The sequence below is a fragment of the Schistocerca piceifrons genome, chromosome 4, assembly GCF_021461385.2.
Source record: "Schistocerca piceifrons isolate TAMUIC-IGC-003096 chromosome 4, iqSchPice1.1, whole genome shotgun sequence".
Classification (NCBI taxonomy): Eukaryota; Metazoa; Arthropoda; class Insecta; order Orthoptera; family Acrididae; genus Schistocerca; species Schistocerca piceifrons.
In genome coordinates, this window is record NC_060141.1 from 47,699,372 (window position 1) to 47,723,668 (window position 24,297).

General features: G+C 39.9%; 1 protein-coding gene across 1 annotated transcript in view; it reads right to left on the reverse strand.

Moving 5' to 3' along the window:
- LOC124795583 (nitric oxide synthase, salivary gland-like) overlaps window positions 1–24,297 on the reverse strand; it is a gene marked incomplete at its 5' end in the record, with an annotated part of 162,318 nt that overhangs the window by 26,090 nt on the left and 111,931 nt on the right. Inside the window, 2 exons of the mRNA XM_047259655.1 lie at window positions 13,724–13,851; window positions 24,018–24,105. Of these exons, the coding sequence (XP_047115611.1) occupies window positions 13,724–13,851; window positions 24,018–24,105 (216 nt within the window). The remainder of the gene's footprint in view (window positions 1–13,723; window positions 13,852–24,017; window positions 24,106–24,297) is intronic.

A 24,297-nucleotide genomic window follows, 5' to 3' on the forward strand; every position in this document is an offset into this window, starting at 1 on the left:
GAGCAGCAAGTTCAGCAACTGGGTGGTCCAGCTGTCTCTAGCTGCAGTTTGGTGGTGGCCATTCATGCAGACAAACAGCTTGTTAATTGTTATGCCCACGCAAACTGTAGCACAGAGGGTGTGGCTAATTTGATATATCACATAGCTTATTTCACAGGCGACCCTGTCTTTGGTGGAGTAGGAGATTTTAGTGACAGAAATGGAGTAGATGCCAGTGGGAAGATACATGGGGAAGGTCTTGCTCATATGAGGTGGTATCCCCCCCCCCCCCCCCCCAAAAAAAAAAAAAAAAAGGAATTATTTTTTAAAAGCTATATATTTTCAAATTTTTTACAAAACAACCTTATCCCCCTCAAAATACCCCATTACAACTAATACATTTGTCCCACCGGTGCTTCCACTATTTGAAACATTTTTTGTAGTCATCGTTAGCTGTCATGGCCGACAGCTCCTCCCTCATTTTTCTCTTGACTTCTTCAGTGTTGTCAGATCAGCATCCTTTCATGCCCCTATACATGTGTAGAAATAAGAAAAAGTCACACAGACTCTGGTCATATGAATAAGGTGTGTGGGGCAGCAGAGCCATACCAAAAACGGTTTAAGAGAGAGGGCTGTGTGTGCTGGAGAATTGTCGTAGTGGAAGAACCAGTCTCCTGTCTGCCACAAATTCCCAAATCTTCCTCTAAAATTCTCTGAACCAAGCTCCAAGATAATGCGCTAATGTCTGACAGTTGATCAGTTGTCTGTTGAGAGTCTGAGAGCACAAGCTCTCGAATTTTTTCACTGTTTTTGTCGATTCGGGCAGTTGATGGACATCCAGAATGAGGTTTGTCATCAATCAACATGTTGCCATTTTTAAATCAAGCAAACCACTCTTACTCTTGAGTTTTTCCCATAGCATCATCTTGATACTCTGTTTTCAACATTAAAACAGTTTCAGCAACATTGTTACCAAGTAGAAAACAAAATTTCACTGCTGCACATTGTTGACTTAAATTTGCTGTCATAAAAAAAAAGAAACAAGAACAAAACAGCAGTAGCAAAAACAGGCACTGCAAATGAATGTGACAAGTCCGGTCAACAGCACTGAACTGGAAATTGGTTGTGCTATACATGCCTAGCAGCAGAAATGCATACTACTCAAGCTCTGCCTGTGGCAATGTTATTCCAGCAAGCATTTGGGAACAGGATGGAGAAGGATATTGCATAGGTTGGATGTATGGCAGAATACCACTGTGAGAGGGCTGGGGAGGATATTTCTCATTTCAGGGCACAATGAGAGGTAATTGAAACACTAGCAGAGAATGTAACTCCGTTGCTCCAGTCCTTGGTGGCACCGAGTCACAGGAGGAATGCCCTTTTGTGGCCAGACAGTTAGTATTGTATGTGAAGGCTGATAGGTGACTGGTGAGAAAGTCAAATGAGATGTATTTACTGGACAAGTTTTGAGGTAATTACGGTCTGTAAAGATGTCAGTGAGACCCTTGGTTTATTTGTATGCAGACTGTTTGTCACTACAGATACACTGACCATCCAGGTATGGAAGAGACTTCTTGGTGTGCAATGAATGGTATCTGTTGAAATGGAGGTACCAATGTAGCCAACCTTGAGGTGGAGGTCAACATCAAGGAAGGTGGCTTTTTTAGCAAAGAGAACAAGGTGAAGTGAATAGGGTGAAAGTGTTGAAGTTCTGGACAAATGTGGATCGGGTGTCTCCACCCTCAGTCCAAACCATGAATTTGTTGTCAATAGCTTGAATCAGATGAGGAGTTTGGGATTCTGCATTGTTCAGAAGGATTCTTCTAAATGGCTCATGAATAAGTTAGCATAGGATGGTGCCATGCGGGTACCCATTGCTGTACCACAAATTTGTTTGTAGTTGATTCCTTCAAAGGAGAAGTTGCTGTCTGTGAGGATAACATTGACCACAATGACCGAGAAGGAAATTGCAGGTATGGAGTCAGTTGGACATTAGAAAATGTAGTGTTCAGTAGCAGTAAGGCCATGACCATTGGGGATGGTTGTGTAAAGGTAGTCCTATTCTCTGTCACATTACTCTTCTCAGTGACTCTCCTTTCCTGCCTGTAAAAACTAAACTAAACTCCTCCCGAATAGGCCATGAAGGCCCAACGGTACTGACTGGCCGCTGTGTGATCCTCAGCTCATAGGTGTCACTGGATGCAGATACGGAGGGGCATGTAGTCGGCACACCGCTCTCCCGGCGGTATGTCAGTTTCCGAGATCGGAGCCACTACTTTTCAATCAAGTAGCTCCTCAGTTTGCCTCACAAAGGCTGAGTGCACCCCGCTTGCCAACAGTGCTCGGCAGACCAGATGGTCACCCATCCAAGTGCTAGCCCAGCCTGACAGCGCTTAACTTCGGTGATCTGACAGGAACCAGTCTTACCACTGCAGCAAGGCCGTTGGCCCTTTTCTGCCTCTACACCTCTCGTTTTTCATAATAGGTGCATTGTGCTGCCACCTACTGCCAGGTACTCCATATCAGCAATCTCAGTAGCCATTAGACATCGTGAGAGAGCAAAATGGGGTACTCTGCAGAACTCACAGACTTTGAACGTGGTCGGGTGATTGGGTGTCACTTGTGTCATACGTCTGTATGTGAAATTTCCACACTCCTAAATGTCCCTAGGTACACTATTTCTGATGTGATAGTGCTGTGGAAACGTGAAGGGAGACGTACAGCACAAAAGCGTACAGCCCAACCTCGTCTGTTGACTGACAGAGACTGCTGACAGTTGAAGAGGGTTTTAATGTGTAATAGGCAGACATCTATCCAGACCATCACACAGGGATTCCAAACTGCATCAGGATTGACTGCAAGTGCTATGACAGATAGGCAGGAAGTGAGAAAACTTGGATTTCATGATCGAGTGGCTGCTTGTAAGCCACACATCACGCCGGGAAATGCCAAATGATGCCTCACTTGGTGTAAGGAGCGTAAACATTGGATGATTGAGCAGTGGAAAAATGTTGTGTGGAGTGATAAATCTCAGTACACTATGTAGCGATCCAGTGGTAGGGTGTGGGTATGGCGAATGTCCGGTGAACATCATCTGCCCGCGTCTGTAGTGCCAACACCAAAATTCGGAGGTGGTGATGTTATGGTGTGGTCATGTTTTTCATGGAGGGGGCTTGCACCCCTTGTTGTTCTGAATGGCACTGTTACAGCATAGGCCTACATTGATGTTTTAAGCACCTTCTTGCTTCCCACTATTGAAGAGCAGTACAGGGATGCCGATTGCATCTTTCAACATGGTCGAGCATCTACTCATAATGCACGATCTGTGGCGGAGTGGTTATGCGACAATAACATCCCTGTAATGGACTGGCCTGCACAGAGTCCTGACCTGAATTGTATAGAACACCTTTGGGATGTTTTGGAATGCTGACATCGTGCCAGGCCTCACTGACCGACATCGATACCTCTCCTCAACACAGCACTCCAAGAATAATGGGCTGCCATTCTCCAAGAAACCTTCCAGCACCTGATTGAACGTATGCCTGTGAGAGTGGAAGCCGTCATCAAGGCTAAGGGTGGGCCAACACCATATTGAATTCCAGTATTACCGATGGAGGGTGCCACAAACTTGTAAGTCATTAGGGCGCCACGAACTTGTAAGTCATTTTCAGCCATGTGTCTGGATACTTTTGATCACGTAGTGTACTTTCTTAGGTTTTATTTTTGACAACTGTAGTGCATACATCACCATATGAACTGTTTTGTCTGCACACAGCACATGGCTACATGTCTGTTTAGCGTACAGGGGCAGTGTCTCATGCTTCTCATTCTTCTCACCGATATTGTTTCTGGTACTTCAAATTAAATCACTTGCCTTCATTCTTGCATATTTTCATGTGTTTTGCTGTATCAGTGTAGGCCTGTTTTGTTGCACCACACACCTACTCCCCCTTCCCCTACTCCATTATTCAAGCTAGCATCTTACTGACTCACCTAATGCCATTACATCTGGTGCCCTCTCCTTTCTCACATATCCACCCACTGACCCATGTCCCACTCTATTGTATTTTTATTTATTTTTTTCACTTTGACCTCATCCCATATTAAAGACAATTTTATGTTGTTCTCATCATTACTACTTTCCCTTGATGTGTTACATTATTTTATGTATTTTTGTGTGTTTTTATCCTCCACATTGGAGCCTTGGCCCTTGCAAATGCACTAGTATAAAAAATTATCCCTATCCCTAGCCATAAACCAGTCCCACATACTGTTCTTGTGTTGTCTAACATGTGGAATTCCCCCAAATGGCCTGATCATAAAATTGTTGATCTCCAGCTGCTGCCTCTCCTTCCAGAATGACCTCTGTCTGTTCAAATTAAGTCAGTCCGTGGCCCTCGCCAACTTAGTCCTGTAAAATCAAATAAATCAGGCCCAAACCTCCTTGCACTAACTCAACTCCATTTGTAAAACATCCTGCCTTACAGTCTAAATTCCTGCATCCCATTTCCTTGATTAAAACCCTTGCCCTCCAGGAACTAGAGTAACATGCACAATACCACCTCAAAAAAATTGTCCAATATGTTCACCTTATACTCACATGTTGGACTATCATTATCCATCACCACTGCAAAAACATACATGAAACCTCCCCCACATCTTCTCATGGCCACCAAACCATGCCTTCCAAAACTACTACATCTATCCACACCCTCAAAAAATTCCACCTGCCACTCTACAGAATCCAGATTCTAAACTGCCCCGCAACACAGTCATGAACTTGTCCTCAAATCCTCAGTACCACAGAAGTAACAGTCCTTTTCAATGGCCGTACCTTTTGACCCACTCCCAAATTCAGTCACACTGTGCTTTTCAAAGACCTTCTCCTTGTCCCTAATGTGGTAACACTCTTTTTGCCATTAACTGTGCCAATCAAACTCAATACAGAACCAATACTAACCCTACTCTGACTCAGTTTACTCTTTCATCCAACTGTGATCCATCCCCATTCCTCCCAAATCACTCACTGTTAACTGTCTAGGATATCCAAACCTCGAGCCTTGCCTCACCATCATTCCCCAAATCCCTCAAATGGAAACCAACCTCACATCTGCAGGAAGAACCACAATCACCCACCTAAAAACTGATTCTGAACATATAATTCTACCTGCCAACAAAGGCGCTACCACTGTACTTATGAACTGCAGGGATTACCTTGTAGAGAAACTCTGCCAGCCATCAGATGTGTCCACCTACAAGCTCTGCTACAGAGACTGAATACCAGAAATCCAGAAAAATCTCCAGTCCCTCCTCTAATCCTTCTGTCCATCCCGGAATCTTTCCCCTGAGTCTGTCTCTTTCCATCCCCCACCATTCTTTGCACTCCTCCCTTGCACAACTTTCTTAAAGTACATAAACCTAACCACCCAGGATGCCCCATTGTGGCTCTTTGTGTGCTCCCACAAAGCAAGTCTCCATCCTATTATCAGTAATCTACCCCTCCTACATAATAGACACCAACCATTTCCTATACCGATTTTCCACAGTTCCTATTCCTATATTGCCTGGTGCCATGCTCATCACTATTGATTCTACCTCCCATTACATTAACATCCCCAGTGCTCATGGCTTTGCCTGTAGTGAACAGTACAATTCCCAACATCCAACTGACTCCTGACCTACAACCTCCGTCCTGGTCACAATGGCCAACTGTATCCTCAACCACAATTATTTTATGTACAAACAAATCTCAGATGCAGCAGAAGGCACATTCATGGCACCATCCTGATTCAGATCCATTGATGACATTTTCATGATCTGGACCAAAGGTGATAACATCCTGTCCACATTCCTCCAGAACCTCAATACCTTATCCCCTATTTACTTCATCTGAACCTTCTCAGCCCAACAAGCTACCTTCTTCAACGTCGACCTCCACTCCAAGATCGGCTTCATTGGTACCTCTGTCCACATCAAACCTGGCCCCCACCAGCAACATTTCCACTTCACCAACTACCACCATTCCTCACCAAAAAGCGTCCATACATTCCAGCGATCCACGGCTGTTGCATCTGTAGTGATAAGCAACCAGTCTCCAAATATGCCAAGGATGTCAAATCAAGCCTTCACAGACTGTAACTATCCTCCATACCTTGCTCAGAAACACACCCACCATCCCCCACACACCCACTGTCTGGCCACAAAGGAGCACTCCTCTCATGACAGTACCATCCACTAAAGTCTCTGAAATTGTGTCATTTCATTTGTATAAGTACCTGCGCCTGGGTTTCAGGTTGGATCCCCTATTTACATTCAATACTGAGGTGCTGTTCCAGAACATGGAGAACCTCAGAAATTCTGTTCATGTGTAAGGGGGAATTTAAAGTAGACTGGGGTGGCAGTGAGAATTTGAATCAAGAAGGGAGGGGTGCCAGGGTGGCTTAGTGGCTAACATTCCTGGCTTGTGGCTAACACACCTGCCTTGTAAGCAGGAAACCCAGGTGTGATTCCCGGCCTTGGTACAAATTTTCACTCGCCACTTTAGGCTATATACATGAAATCATATCTGTATGAGACCGGTAAAGTCTGAAATTGTGTCATTCCATTTGGATTTCAGGCTGTATCCGCCATTTACGTTCAATTCTAAGGTACTATTCCAGAACATGGAGAGCCTCGGCAATTGTATTTGCATGCAAGGGGGAATTTAAAACAGTGGGGTGGCAGTGAGAATTTGGATTAAGGAGGGTGACACGATAATCTGTGCAGTTATATGAACCGCTGTGTCAAGGTGGCTTAGTGGATAATGCACATTGAATAGTAAGCAGGAGTCCCAGGTTCGATTCCCGGCCTCGGCACAAATTTTCACTCGCCACTTCAGTCTAGATATGTAAAAACTACAGATGCCTTTTTTTCCACCAACTCACCTACATAGTCCTTTCCTCTTCTCTATTCCTCCCTTCTCCCATTCCCCCCTCTTGCTTTCTACGACCCTGCCAGCAAAGTGTCCCAGTGCTACACCTTCTCCTGCATATCCCTGCACACTTCCCAGTTAGATTGTTACTTGGTAACTCAGTTCAGGTGCAGCTGGAGTCAGGCCTTAGTGCCTGGAGACACAGTGGCCATGTGTTTGTGAGATGTTCTTGTGTGAATTTGTAGTTCTGAAGAATGAATTTGTCCAGAAGACGAAATATTTCTGGCATTCTTTTTCATTGTGCCTGTGATGCAACAGCTCCTCTATGTGGTGAGTAGCTGTATATCCTTTCCATATTGTTGAAATTAATAACAGTATATGCATAGGAATATAAACAATCATTCTTCCTACAAACAGAATAAGCAGCAACCCTATAGTGATTTTGGCTGAGAGCATCGGTACCCAAACACCTGATTTTTGTATCTTCCCCATTACATGCAGATGTCGCATGATGGTGGAATGATCACAGTTCATCACATTTTCCAGTTCTAGAGTATAATAATTGCAGAAGTCTTCCTGAATGTGGAGGGTCATTAGTGTCAAAATGATCCTCCTTAATACAAGAAAACCATTTCCTTGGCTTGCTCTGTCCAGTGACATTATCCCCATATTTCTGGCTGCCTGCACTGCTGTCACCCCTCTACTGAACTGAACAGAAGAATGCCAGAAATGTTCTGATTTCTCGACTTGACGCTCCAACTTCTAGCACCCATAGCTCAAGTCACTATCTCCAGGTGACAAAATGACAATAGCAGCAGTGAACTACAAATAAAAATGACAGTCGATAAGTAAACCTATAGCAACTGGTATAGCAACATGCAAAACAGAAACACTACGAACTTCTACACCAACCTAATATGAAGCAGTGCTCCATTCTGCCACCTCTGATGTGTTAAAGAGTAGTATTAATGATTAACAACTATTAAACTGTAGATGAGATGTAACCAAAAAGTAAAGGAAATTTGTTAATTTCGCAGGCTGTTTACATCCAATTTTCAAAACAAAACAAAAAATGTATGTTGCTGTTACGGATGTTCCTGGTGTATGTTCGCATTTTCAGCTGTTTTGAATATTTAGTTTATTGTTGACAGTCCAAAAAGGTTACACGAGGTTTTGAGTGCTCAGCGAATTTTTGTTTATGAAACAAATGGATCAAAGAATTCGCTTTAAATTTTGCTTGAAAAATGGAATGTAGAGCAGAACCACATTCAAAATATTGACTGTGGCTTACGGTGGATCTGCTATGACTAAAAAGAAAGTTTATGAGTTGTATAATTGTTTTGAAGAGGGTCAAGAAGATACTAGAGATCATGACTGTCCTGGACACCCTAGCATGTCAATTACCGATGAAAATGTGCAAGAAGTAAAGGAAATCGTTCGGGAAAATCAGTGAATCACCATCAGAGAGTTTGCAAATGATTTCGGCATATCTTTTGGCTCACGTCAAGAAATTTTTTCAGGTGGTCTGGGCATAAAATATATAGCAGCAAATTTTGTTCCAAAATTGTTGAACTTTGACCAAAACCAATGTCACATAGATGTCACCCAAGAATTGGAAATTTGTGGTAAGGTCTTATGGGACCAAACTGCTGAGGTCATGGGTCCCTAAGCTTACACACTACTTAATCTAACTTAAACTAACTTCTGCTAAGCATGACACACCCCAATGCCTGAGGGAGGACTCAAACCTCCTATGAGGGGAGCCGCCCAGGAATTGCTGAATGAAGACAACAATAATCCAGCCCTTCTGAAGAAGATTATAACAGGTGCTGAAAAATGGGTATGTTGGTATTACATTGAAACCAGGGCTCAGTCTTTTACAATGGAAATCGTCTGAAAATCCAAGACCAAAGAAAGAATGAAAAGTGTGAGGTCATCCAAATGGGTGCTAAAAAGAATCTGCTAAACTTTGGTTACGCGATAAATCAGTCAAATCTAAAGGCTGTAAATTCAAGTAAATACCCAGGAACTACAATTATGAATAACTTAAATTGGAAGCAACACATAGAAAATGTTGTGGGGAAGGCTACGCAAAGACAGCATTTTATTGGCAGGACACTTAGAAAATGTAACAGATCTACTAAGGAAACTGCCAACACTACGCTTGTCCGTCTTGTTTTAGAATACTGTTGCGTGGTGTGGGATCCTTACCAGATAGCATTGACGGAGTACATCGAAAAAGTTCAAAGATGGGCAGCACATTTTTATTATCGCGAAATATGGGAGACAGTGTCACAGATACAGGATTTGGGCTGGACATCGTTAAAAGAAAGGCATTCTTCGTTGTGATGGTATCTTCTCACGAAATTCTAATCACCCACTTTCTCCTCCGAATGCGAAAATATTTTGTTGACACCGATCTGCAAAGCGGGGAAACGATCACCATGATAAAATAAGGGAAATCAGAGGTCGTACAGGAAGATATAGATGTTCATTCTTTCCACTCGTTATACGAGTTTGGAATAATAAAGAATTGTGAAGATGGTTTGATGAACCCTCTGCCAGCCACTTAAATGTGATTTGCAGAGTATCTGTGTAGGTAGATGAATTCAACAAATTCCATCACATGTGAAGTTTCTTCTCACTGCTTTCGTTGATTGCAATGAGTGCATCATGAGTTCCTCACTTATGGATGTATGGCCAATAAGGAATACTGCCTGGGAGCTATGCACAATTTGCGTGAAGAAATCCAATGAAAACGACCACACTGTGATGAAATTACACATGGAAATGACATCACAATAATGCTCCCCCTCACACCTCAGTGGTTGATCGTAATTCTTAGGCCAAAACCATTATGCTGCCTTAGCTACCGTATTCGCTGGACATGGCTCCCTGTGACCTCTTTGTATTCTCAAGGTGAGAGAAAAACAGAATTACTGAAAGAGCTGAACACCATAATGAAAAATGAGTTGCAGATGTGCTTCCGAAATTGGAAACAAATGCTGGCCGAAGTGTATTACATCTGATATTATATCTGTGGAGGATTACTTTGAAGGGGACAAAGTTGATGTTAATGAATAACTAAAGATACCTGAAAAAAATTTCCTGTTAACTTTTTGATCACACCTGCTGGATAGTAAATATAACATGAAAGCTATGCGTTTTTAATCCTTGTACCACTGAAAAGATGAGTGAAATCACTGTTAGTGTCATTAGTGTTCAGAAGCAGTTGAAATCATTAAAATGGAACAAAGCTCCAGGGCCTGATGGAATCCCAATCAGATTCCATACTGAATTTTTACTGAGTTAGCCCCTCTTCTAACTATAATATATTGTAGATCCCTTGGACAAAAAACCATGCCCTGTAATGGGAAGAAATCACAGGTCACACCTGTTCACGAGAGGGGCTAGTTATCCATAAACTGCTGTACAATATCCTTGACATTGATTTGTTGTGGGCTCTTAGAAAATATTCTGAGCTCAAACTTAATGAGGAATCTCGAACAGAATAACCTCCTCCATTGCCAATAAGCATGGATTCCAAAAACATCAATCATGTGACACCCATTTCGCACTTTTCTCACATGACTTACTGAAAGCTTTGAATCAAGGCAGTCAAGTGGATGCAATATTCCTTGATTTCCAAAAAGCATTTCACTGAGGGCAACATAAACACTTATTGTCAAAAGTATGACCATATGGAGTATCAAGTGAAATTTTTGACTGGAGTGAGGATATTGCAGTGGGGACACTGCATATTATGATCGTTGGAGAGTCATCGTCAGATGTAGAAATACCTTTGGGTGTACCCATGGAAGCGTGCTGGAACCCTTGCTGTTCATTTGCATGTTAATGACCTTGCGGACAATATTAATGATAACCTCAGACTTTTTGCAGGTGACACAGTTATCCATAGTGAAGTACTGTCTGAAAGAAGCTGAGTAAATATTCCTTGAGACCTTGATAAGATTTGAGAGTGGTGCAAAGATTGGCAACTTACTCTAAATGTTCAGAAATATAAAATTATGCACATAACATAAAAATATAGTATCTTGTGACTATAATATTATTGAGTCACAGCTGGAATCAGCCAACTCATACAAATTGCTGTGTGTAATGCTTTGCAGGTATATGGGATGGAACGCTCACATAGGTTCAGTCATGCATAAAGCAGGTGGTAGACTTCAGTTTATTGGTAGAATACTGGCAAATTACAATCAGTGTACAAAGGAGGCTGCTTACAAATCGCTTATGTGACTCAGTCTAGAATACTGCTCAACTGTGCGAGACCTGTACCAAATACGACTAATAGGGGATATTGACTGTATACAGATAAAGGCAGTATGAATAGTCACAGGTTTGTTTGACTCATGGTTGAGTGTCACAGAGATGCTGAGGGAACCGAACTGGTAGACTGCTGAAGATAGATGTAAACCTACGTACAAAGTTTCAAGAACTGGCTTTAATTGGTAACTTTATGAATATACTACAACCCCCCTGTGTATCACTCACATATCGATCATGAGGACAAGATTAGATTAATTACAGCATGCATAGTATGTGAGTGGAACAGAAAGAAACCCTATTAACTGATACAATGGGACATACATATTTACCATATGTACAAGAATGACTTAGCTTTAATTTTGAATTCTCAATGTTTCTTAGTATATTGCATTATGCAGTGGTTTAAAATCTATGCAGCAGAACACAAAAACCTGCTCTGAATCATAGACAAAGAGGTAAAGTCTACATACAAATTGCTATCTTGTCATGTGTTGTGGTTGTGTAATTCTTAATTCAGATGAAACATTTATATTATTAACAAGTACCAGTAAACAGTTAATGTATTGGAAAATGGGTGTAAGGACACAAAGGTTTTTAACAGATCTCTGCAGAATGTTTGGGTACATATTTTATGAAGTGTTATTACTGCACCATTTTGCTACATTTGTTTCCTTTCACTCCACTGCCTTTGAAGATAATTCTGTAAGACAACATGGGGCAAAAGTATGGAAATTAAGCCATCATTCTGGTCTCAGTCCAGTGAGAATTACTCCTAAGCACAAAACAAGCTAAATGGAGCTTGCTGTTTATCTTTTTGTTAACTCTTTGTTCATGTTACCCAGATTGAGCCCAAAGAATATTGTATATTGTGTTTCATTCAATATGCAATCAAGAATAGCTATTTTTGGTACCAGCAGGCCATTTATGTTCATTTGAAATTGCATAATATGAGATTAAACTGTTTGTTTGAACCAGTTGTAAGCACATTCAATATCTTGGCTGTGCCTGGTATGCATGCTGGTATTTACTGATGGATAAACCTGCTTACAATATGACTGAAGAAATGTTGCAATTAAAATGCATGCAATATCCTTTTTTCTGTCAACTTGGCAATACATTCATTTTACTTTGTTGCCTACCATTGTAAAAAAAAAAATAACAGTAGAATTTTGTGTAGTCAGTTAACGTTTGGGATTCAGGTTAACAAGACTTGAGAAATAAAATGGTAAGTTGTGAATATTGTACTGTTTGGCCATATATATATATATATATATATATATATATATATATATATATATATATATATATATATATATAAAAAAAAAAAAAATGTCAAGCTTGTTTATGTACACATTTAATCCTCAAGCCACTTTGCCAGGCTTAGTGGATAGTACTTCTGGTGGTGCTATCACATTCTCCCTTTCCTGTTCCATACATGGATGGTGTCCAGGAAGAATTACTATTGGTAGGCTTCGATAAGAGCTCAGATTTCTCTGATTTTCCCATTATGGTTAATTTGTAAGATGATTATGAAAATAATATGCTGCCTGCCACATCTTGGAACACACACTGTTGGAATGGTAACATTAAACTTCCACAGGATACCCAACACTTCTCACTGTAATTTGTTCAGCATCTCTGTGATGCCCCTGCACTTATTAAACAAATATGTGACAAAATTTTCTGCTGTTTTCATCTCTATCTATTTAATTAAAGGACTAACACGAGTCGTGGTTAATGGTTGATGGTCCATTATGCAGGTTGCCTGTCTAATGGCCACCACTGGCAATAAAAATTTGATTTTCAGTGTTTCATGTAACTATAAACCAAATTTAAAATTCTGCCATAATCTACTCCTTAAGAAGGACAATCTTATGCTAAAATGTAGACACTGGGAGACAAGTATTTCTGCAACAAACTGTGTATATGTCATGAGGCACCTCATCTTATGGTGGACAAATTACCTGAACTCCATTCATCCAGTATTTGAAATAAGGGCACTTAAGCAGTTCGAAACAAACATTAAATATAATTTCTGTCCTTTTCAAAAAAAATTTCTTGCTACATCCATAATGTCAAATATTTAACACTTTAACTCGTTTATAAAGTAATCAGACAATTGAAGATGTTTTACACATGGGAGTTTGATTCTTTAAAGAATCGAGGTTTTACTGGTCTCCTCTGTTAACACTACCTAGAAAGAGCCTTAGATTGATGAGCATTACTCAGTACCTTTCATTCGATGTGTATTGTGTGTAGGGTAACAGCCATAGGTTGACTCGAACAGGTATCACAATTGAAGTTACACCAAAGGTGATTTGTTCACTGAGTAATAGTTAGAAAAAATTTGATTGTATTGTTAACATCTAAGTTCACCCAATGAAAAGCGCAAAAACTGTGATAACTGCCAATTATATTTTTAATTCATGTTGAAATTGGCACCTTTTCAGTTGACAGTGTTGACAAATAAGTTATAAGCCAGTGGCACATTTTGTGTAATGTGATGCATTAATTGAAAACAGGTAGATAAACCAATTGACCAACCTTTCTGAGATGCTTGTAGTTCTGCCATTCGCTGCTGCCAAAATCCTCTAAAAGGAGCAATTCCTGTGCCTGGTCCAACCATGATAACAGGCTTGGTGTTTTCTTTTGGCATATGAAAATTTGGTGCGCTGTAAAAAAGTAAAACATTTCAGTAACAGAAATGATTTTTAAGGGGGCTGAATTCCCAGTCTTTTTCATTTTGCCTGCCAGAGAAAGAAATAAAAGCCTAGTGTATCTCTGCAGAAATTGAAATGTGCTAATTAAGAAATATATTTTTAAAGTATTTACAAAAGACTGTGATAAATTAGTGTAGATTTTGTTTCTTGTTACATTATAATTTAAGTAACTAGAAAGTTATTCTTATTATATTTTTCATTAAAAGCTAACTTATACATAGTTTCATAAAGACTCTGTATTAGTGCAATTATTGACACTTAACTACTTTAAAACCTGTTATTGTCAACAGTTGTAGCTGTTTTTATGTGCCAGGTTAATAAAGTATTTTTTGGATCTGTTACTAAGTGGAGTGTGTTACACAAAATTCTCAAGAGATGGCGTATTTTATCATTATGAGGAACTACAAAATATATGAGTAAAAGGGTCATATTTAAAAGAAGTGGTATTTTAATGTGGGTAGTATTTTTTAGACATAGCTTCAAACTTCAACTATTTAGTCTTAGCAGGCAGGCAAAAAACAAAGATATTTGGAACTGCAAGAAAGAAAATAGGTATAGAGGTTGAATTGATTTCACTTCAGCAGAGATTACCATAAACAACAGTTGAAGAATATTCGTGTAAGGCATATGCAGAATAAGGTGGCCAAGAGCAGATCATCATAGGCAAGTCCAGCTCTTCATTCTAAAGAGGCAGTGGTCCAAGCTTTGTGTTTGTTGTTGATGGGTCAACCTCAAGCATTTACATTGCCTCTCTGTCTTAAAAAAAATCATATTACAATCTACAAACACTATTGGTGACAGAATATTCTATGGCTCATTGTGATGGATGTCACTGAAAACTACTGATAATATCCAATAATCAGTTATCATTATCAAGATCCTCAATTCACTCTCCCACTGTTTTTTTATTGTTTCAAAAAGTATTACAAATTTTTGGGAAACTGAAGATACAGGAGAGTGTTTACAGATTATAATCTAGAAACTCAAAGCAATAATGTAAGAATTTTTAAGTTAAATCAGACTGTAGGCCCTGTACATAGTATCTGTAGAAGCAAATAGGTGAGTTTGTGATTCTAGATGAGTTTGTAATTCTATCTTCTGGAGTGTATTGTTTAATGCCCCATTTAACAGTGCACAGTCTGTGAAGGCTAAACAGTCTGCAAAGGCTGTTGACATTATCATTCATAAGCTGGTAACATAAAGAGGGTGGTATACAATACTCAAGTCTTTGTCTGGGAAAGAACTGTCAATGATGGTAACTCTCAAAAATGCAGTTACTGAAGGAGCAAATAGTTTTATTTTAGCTTATATTTAACATAGATTTCATTACAGACAGTAGAGCGGCTCACTTGTAGACATATGGGGAAAGAAATTTGATTTGACCTTATCATAGGAACCATCTCAGTTAATTTTGTGAAACTAAGAAGTGTTTAATCAGGATGTCTAGATCACAAATGGAACCCATCTTTCCAAAATACAGTTCTGATGACCTTTATTTTCTCATATAAAACTGGTTTGTAGCTATTGCCTCAATCTTGCACATTTCTCCAATGTTCTTTCTGTTTTTGTGCTACAACATTATTCACTTACTTCCTGACAGAAAGTACTTTCTTTTATAAGAAAACTAAGTATATGAAATACCCTGTTTAAGAGAATGGAAATTAATGAAAAGTCAAATGTGTGGATAATATGCAAAATCAGAAAATGATATATAAATATGCAAAGCAGGATTCCACTTTGAAACCATATGCAAAGTGCTTTAGGGAAAAGTACAGGGAAGCTATAGTAGTACCAAATGTATATGTTGCTGTTGTGATCTTCCGAATGAAAACAGAAGACTGGTTTGATGCAGCTCTTCATGTTACTCTCTTGTGTGCAAGCCTCTTCATCTCCGAGTAACTACCACAACTCACATACTTCTGAACCTGCTTAGTATTCATCTCTTGGTCCTCCTTTACAGTGTTTACCCCAGACTTTTTCGTCCAGTAGAAATTGGTGATTCCTTGACGTCTCAGAATGTGCCCCATAAAGTGGTCCATTCCTCTGGTAAGATGGTGCCACAAATTTCTTTTCCTCCAAGTTCTGTTCAGTATCCTCTCATTAGTTACGTGAGCCTACCCATCTAATCTTCAGCATACTTCTGTAGCACCACATTTCAAAAGTTTCTATTCTCTTCTTGTGTAAACTGTTTATTGTCCATGTTTCACTTGCACACACAGCTACACACCATACAAATACTTTCAGAAAATACTTCCAAACACTTCAATCTATATTACATGTTAACAATTTTGTTTTCTTCAGAAACATGTTTCTTACTGTTGCCAGTCTACATTTCATGTCCTCTCTACTTTTGCCATCATTAGTTATTTTGCACCCAATATCAGAAATCATCTTCTACTTCAAGCACCTCATTTTCTAATCTAATTATCTCAGAATCATCTGATTTAATTAGACTGTGTTCTGTTATCCTTGTTTTGATTTTGTTGATGTTCATCATATATCCTTGTTTCAAGGCAGTGAACATTCCATTCAGCTGCTCATCCTAGTGCTTTGCTGTCTCTGAAAGTATTATAATGTCATCGGCAGACCTCAAAGTTTTCACTCTTTCTCCCTGAACTTTAATTCCTACTTCAAAATTTTTCTTTTGTTTCCTTTACTGCTTGCTCAGTGTACAGATCAAATAACATCAGCAATAGGCTACAACCCTGTCTCTCTCCGTTCTCAACCACTGCTTCCCTTTCATGACCCTTGACTCATATAATTGGTGTCTGGTTTCTGCACAAGTTGTAAACAGCCTTTTGCCCCCTGTACTTCACCTCTGCTGCCTTCATAATTTGAAAGAAAGTATTCCAGTCCACACTGTCAAAAGATATCTCTTAAGTCTACAAATGCTATAAATGTAGGTATGCCTTTCTTTAATCTGTCTTCTAAGATAAGTCATAGGGTCAGTACTGCCTTGAGTATTGGTACATTTCTCTGGAATACAAACTGATCTTTCCTGAGGTTGACTTCTGCCAGCTTTTCCATTCTTCTGTAAAGAATGTGTGTTTGTGTATTGCAACCATAACGTATTGTACTGATAGTTCAGTAATATTCATACAGTCTGTCAGCACCTGCTTTCCTTCGAAATGGAATTATTACATTACTTTTGAAATCTGGGGATATTTTGCCTTCCTCATACAACCTGCACACCAGATGGAAGAGTTTTGTCATGGCTGGCTCTTCCAAGGCCGTCAGTAGTTCAGGCGGAATGTCGTTGACTTCCTGGGCCTTGTTTCAATGTAGATCTTTTCAGTGCTCGGTCAGTTTCTTCTTGCAGAACCATATCTCCCATGTCATCTTCATGTATATCGTCTTCCATTTCTATAATATTGCTTTCTATTTCATCTCCCTTTGTATCGACCCACTGTATACTCCTTCCATCTTTCAGCTTTCCCTTCACTGTTTAGAATTCATTTTTCATGTGAGCTCTTGATGTTCATACAGTGCTTCTCTTTTCTCCAAAGACCTTTTTAATTTTTCCCCTAGTGAAACATGCTTAACATGGAAACAGAAAAGATTGTAACACCTACAGAGGTATCTCTTTAATCAGCGTTGTGGGTAAAATCTTCTCAGGTATTGTTGAAAGGAAAGTGCAAGTATTAGTTGAGGACCAATTGGATGAAAATCAGTGTGGGTTTAGGCCTCTTGGAGGTTGTCAGGACCAGATCTTTAGCTTATGGCAAATAATGGAGAAGTGCTATGAGTGGGACAGGGAACTGTATCTATGCTTTATAGATCTAGAAAAGGCATATGACCGGGTTCCTAGGAGGAAGTTATTGTCTGTTCTATGAGATTATGGGATAGGAGGCAAACTTTTGCAAGCAATTAAAGGTCTTTACATGGATAGTCAGGCAGCAGTTAGAGTTGACGGTAAATTGAGTTCATGGTTCAGAGTAGTTTCAGGGGTAAGACAAGGCTGCAACCTGTCTCCACTGTTGTTCATATTATTTATGGATCATATGTTGAAAACAATAGACTGGCTTGGTGAGATTAAGATATGTGAACACAAAATAAGCAGTCTTGCATATGCCGATGGCTTAGTTGTGATGGCAGATTCGATTGAAAGTTTGCAAAGTAATATTTCAGAGCTAGATCAGAAATGTAAGGACTGTGGTATGAAGATTAGCATCTCCAAAACGAAAGTAATGTCAGTGGGAAAGAGATATAAACGGATTGAATGCCAAATACAAGGAACAAAGCTAGAACAGGTGGATGCTTTCAAGTACTTAAGATGCATACTCTCACAGGATGGCAACATAGTGAAAGAACTGGAAGCGAGGTGTAGCAAAGCTAATGCAGTGAGCGCTCAGCTACGATCTACTCTCTTCTGCAAGAAAGAAGTCAGTACCAAGACTAAGTTATCTGTGCACCGTTCAATCTTTTGACCAACTTTGTTGTATGGGAGTGAAAGCTGGGTGGATTCAGGTTACCTTATCAACAAGGTTGAGGTTACGGATATGAAAGTAGCTAGGATGATTGCAGGTACTAGTAGATGGGAACAATGGCAGGAGGGTGTCCACAATGAAGAAATCAAAGAAAAACTGTGAATGAACTCTATAGATGCAGCAGTCAGGGCGAACAGGCTTAGATGGTGGGGTCATGTTACACGTATTGGAGAAGCAAGGTTACCCAAGAGACTCATGGGTTCAGCAGTAGAGGGTAGGAGGAGTCGGGGCAGACCAAGGAGAAGGTACCTGGATTCGGTTAAGAATGATTTTGAAGTAATAAGCTTAACATCAGAAAAGGCACCAATGTTAGCACTGAATAGGGGATCATGGAGGAATTTTATAAGGGGGACTATGCTCCAGACTGAATGCTGAAAGGCATAATCAGTCTTAAATGATGATGATGATGATGATGATGAAACATGCTTTTAAATTCTTATATTTTTCCTCTAGCCATTTCTGCTTAGCCATTTTGCAGAATTTGTCAATCTCATTTTTTTGGATGTTTGTATTCCCTTTCAGCTGCTTCATGTGTTGTACTTCTATATTTTCTCATTTCATCAGTTAAATTAAGTATCTCCTGTGTTATCTAAGGAGATCTACTAGGCTTTGTCTTTTTGCCTATTACATCCACTGGTGCCTTCACTATTTCATCCCACAAATAAACTCGTTTGTCTTCTACTGTATTCCTCCTTTCTCCTGTTTTAGTCAGTCATTGCATAATGCTTCCCCCCAGACTCTCCGTAGCTTGTGGTTCTTTCAACTTCTCCGGGTCTCATCTCTCTATATGAAGGTAAGACAGATTTTGGAATCTCGTTTTAAAAATTGTTTGTGTGTGTGTGTGTGTGTGTGTGTGTGTGTGTGTGTGTGTGTGTGTGTGTGTGTGTGTGTAAAAAATCTTAAAACACAGAAGTAAAATCATTGATGGTCACTTCTAGTAGCTAATCGTTATATTAATGTAGCTCAAGTTCTGATAACAAGTAAATATAATCCAAACACAAAGGTAGGAATTCCAGTAAACGAACGAACAGTGTGCTTATATCTAGTAATACCGAGAGAAGTACAAAGAGCGATCAGTAAGTAAAGAGGAAAAATCATCTGTGGATTGGATGGTATCTCAAACAAAATTATTTAATACAATGCTGATAAAACTCTCTAATTAATTATTAACCTAATCAATGACTCCGTTGCAACAGAAGTTTCTGGGAGTAAACTTAAGCTATAAGCAGTAACATCAGTTTATAAAAGTGGTCACAAATGTGACATTAGAAAATTCTGACTGCTGTCAGTATTATCTGTAGTTTCAAAAATAAGTGAAAGTATAATGTATGATATGAATATAATAAAGGGAAACATTCCACGTGGGAAAAATATATCTAAAAACAAAGATGATGTAACTTACCAAACGATAGCATTGGCATGTTGATAGACACACAAACAAACAAACACACACACAAAATTCAAGCTTTCGCAACCAACGGTTGCTTCATCAGGAAAGAGGGAAGGAGAGGGAAAGACGAAAGGATGTGGGTTTTAAGGGAGAGGGTAAGGAGTCATTCCAATCCCGGGAGCGGAAAGACTTACCTTAGGGGGAAAAAAGGACAGGTATACACTCGTACACACACACCCATATCCATCCGCACATATACAGACACAAGCAGACATTTGTAAAGGCAAAGAGTTTGGGCAGAGATGTCAGTCGAGGCGGAAGTACAGAGGCAAAGATATTGTTGTATGACAGATGAGGTGTGAGCGGCAGCAACTTGAAATTAGTGGAGGTTGAGGCCTGGTGGGTAACGGGAAGAGAGGATGTACTGAAGGGCAAGTTCCCATCTCTGGAGTTCTGACAGGTTGGTGTTAGTGGGAAGTATCCAGATAACCCGGACAGTGTAACACTGTGCCAAGATGTGCTGGCCATGCACCAAGGCATGTTTAGCCACAGGGTGATCCTCATTACCAACAAACAGTGTCTGCCTGTGTCCATTCATGCGAATGGACAGTTAGTTGCTGGTCATTCCCACATAGAAAGCTTCACAGTGTAGGCAGGTCAGTTGGTAAATCACGTGGGTGCTTTCACATGTGGCTCTGCCTTTGATCGTGTACACCTTCCGGGTTACAGGACTGGAGTAGGTGGTGGTGGGAGGGTGCATGGGACAGGTTTTACACCGGAGGCAGTTACAAGGGTAGGAGCCAGAGGGTAGGGAAGGTGGTTTGGGAATTTCATAGAGATGAACCAAGAGGTTACGAAGGTTAGGTGGATGGCGGAAAGACAGTCTTGGTGGAGTGGGGAGGATTTCATGAAGGATGGATCTCATTTCAGGGCAGGATTTGAGGAAGTCGTATCCCTGCTGGAGAGCCACATTCAGAGTCTGATCCAGTCCCGGAAAGTATCCTGTCACAAGTGGGGCACTTTTGGGGTTCTTCTGTGGGAGGTTCTGGGTTTGAGGGGATGAGGAAGTGGCTCTGGTAATTTGCTTCTGTACCAGGTCGGGAGGGTAGTTGCAGGATGTGAAAGCTGTTTTCAGGTTGTTGGTGTAATGGTTCAGGGATTCCAGACTGGAGCAGATTCGTTTGCCACGAAGACCTAGGCTGTAGGAAAGGGACCGTTTGATGTGGAATGGGTGGCAGCTGTAATAATGGAGGTACTGTTGCTTGTTGGTGGGTTTGATGTGGATGGATGTGTGAAGCTGGCCATTGGACAGATGGAGGTCAACGTCAAGGAAAGTGGCATGGGATTTGGAGTAGGACCAGGTGAATCTGATGGAACCAAAGGAGTTGAGGTTGGAGAGGAAATTCTGGAGTTCTTCTTCACTTGAGTCCAGATCATGAAGATGTCATCAATAAATCTGTACCAAAGTTTGGGTTGGCAGGCCTGGGTAACCAAGAAGGCTTCCTCCTACCCTTGTAACCACCCCCGGTGTAAAACCTGTCCCATGCACTCTCCCACCACCACCTACTCCAGTCCTGTAACCCGGAAGGTGTACACGGTCAAAGGCAGAGCCACATGTGAAAGCACCCACGTGATTTACCAACTGACCTGCCTACACTGTGAAGCTTTCTATGTGGGAATGACCAGCAACAAACTGTCCATTCGCATGAATGGACACAGGCAGACAGTGTTTGTTGGTAATGAGGATCACCCTGTGGCTAAACATGCCTTGGTGCATGGCCAGCACATCTTGGCACAGTGTTACACTGTCTGGGTTATCTGGATACTTCCCACTAACACCAACCTGTAAGAACTCCGGATATGGGAACTTGCCCTTCAGTGTATCCTCTCTTCCTGTTACTCACCAGGCCTCAACCTCCACTAATTTCAAGTTGCCGCCGCTTACACCTCATCTGTCATTCAACAATATCTTTGCCTCTGTACTTCCACCTCAACTGACATCTCTGCCGAAACTCTTTGCCTTTACAAATGTCTGCTTGTGTCTGTATATGTGCGGATGGATATATGTGTGTGTGTGTGTGTGTGTGTGTGTGTGTGTGTGTGTGTGCGAGTGTATACCTGTCCTTTTTTCCCCCTAAGGTAAGTCTTTCCGCTCCTGGGATTGGAATGACTCCTTACCCTCTCCCTTAAAACCCACATCCTTTCGTCTTTCCCTCTCCTTCCCTCTTTCCTGATGAAGCAACCGTTGGTTGCGAAAGCTTGAATTTTGTGTATGTGTGTTTGTTTGTGTGTCTATCAACATGCCAATGCTTTTGTTTGGTAAGTTACATCATCTTTGTTTTTAGATATATAATGTAAGATAGATTACTAGACTTCTTGTTAATGTACATACTGCCTTCAGAGAAGCCAAGTCAATGGGAGCAGCTCACTTACAATTCCATACACTTGCTTTCAGAGCTATAGAGGGTAATGAACTAAATTAAATAATTGTCTCGTACTTTTAGAGCTATATAATTATGATGTCAGTTGTGTTTCCTGTGACTGGTTCAAGTGATATTTATCTGGAAGGAAATGAAGAGTGGAAATTTGTCAGGAAAGTTATGTATACCACTGAACACAAAAAAGTTTATTATGGGGTGTCCCAGGGTTCAGTATTGGCCCTATTGTTATTCTTGGCTTTTATTAATATCCTACCATAACAGTTTCCAACAGCAGATACTGTATTATTTGTAGATGATACCAGCTTCTTCATGGAAGAAAAGAATGATTATGAATGGGAGCAGAAAACTGACAAATGAGTAGAAAAGCAAAAAAATGTTTTAAGCATACCTATCTAGTTGCTAATGGCAAGAAAACTGTATAGATGAACTTCAACCATATCAGAAATCACACTAGAACCAACATACAGATTACATTAGAGAACAGCCAAATTCAGTGAAAGAAACAGATAAATTTTTTTTTTTAGGATTATGGGTGGGTGAACACTTAAGAGGGGAAAAACATGTAGAAAAAGTTAAACAAGTGTTACAGCATATCAAGAACACTCAGACTGTTGCAATTCTGAAACAGTGTTAAGTGCTTGTTAGACCTACATGTGCACTCTACTAAGATGTGATACTATTCTGGGAAATACACATTTGTAAAACAGTTATTTAAACTTCAGAAGAATGCTGTAAAATTATTAAAAGCGGTTGTGCACAGAGAATCAACCAGCAGTATTCTTAAAGAATTAAAAGTCATGACCCACCATCTGTGTGTTCCATTGAGACTCATCAAGAGTTTCCAACTGTGTACAGTGAGGTCCACAGTTATGCAAGAAGGAATAGGGAGTACTTCCATAGTCACACACAAAATCGGCATGTCAGGACAGTGTATTATATAAACCAGAATTCTCTTCAGTGCATTGAGAAATAAGATCAAAGAATACCAAACATAAATTTATTTAAAAGATAACTAAAGATATACTAACAATCTACAGCTTCTACCACATTAATAAATATTTGGAATATTGCTGAAAAATGTAGGTTCTGACTTTTAACTGACTCTTAATCTCTCCGATCAGAAATTTACAATCATCTGTTTCTAGTATTACAAGACGAAACTAAACCTTTTTTACTTATATACTCCTCTTAATTAATATTTGAATGTGCCTACATTTTGTTCATGAATGTAAATATGTAAAATTTTATACTGTCTTGTAGTTTGACAGTTCCTATATCATGAATGTGATAAAATGGGCATTAAACAGGTAAGTCATTAATAACCATTGTAAGTATTAATAAACTGCAGATAACTCAATGTAACAACATGACCCCCTCCTCTCACTTCCACAACCAAAATATTTCTTCATTTATGCTCTGAAAGAGGAACTTGAGGTTTTGAAAGTTAGTAATACTACCTTTATATGTATTGTCAGACTGGAGTTACACTTTCTAAAAGGTTAAGTGCTGATTATCTCATTTATCAGTAATAGCCTCATCTCTCTGATGTTTTATTACATAATTTCTCAAATGCTCCCAGGGGCTCTGGTACATGCGTTATGGACTTACAAATGGGGGTCAATGGTAGAGAACTGCTCTTGTAGTCGTCATGTAGCCAATTTTAATTTCAGTCTGTTCTCAGATCACACTGATACACTTACATTAGTTTTAAAAGTAAGTGAATGTTCTTGAAAATTTAATTTGGAAACAAAAAATATAACTGTTGTTTGTCATTCACACACTATTTCATGTAATACTCACCTCCTTACGTATGCATATATTTCATCATCTTTGCCGATGTCATGCAGATAGTTTGAACATACACCAAAATGTAATGGCCCTCCACCACCTAAAAAGAAAGACCATACTATAGCAACAAAACTTAAGATACTTCAGTGAATATTTCACATCGGTATGTAAAGAAGAAGAAAAGAAAAAAATCTTGAAGATTTATTTTTGCATTAGATTTTCCAGATATAACCTATTTAGATGTTTCTGTTATGATGGAAGATTTGTGGTAAAATGTAAACAAAAAAAAAAG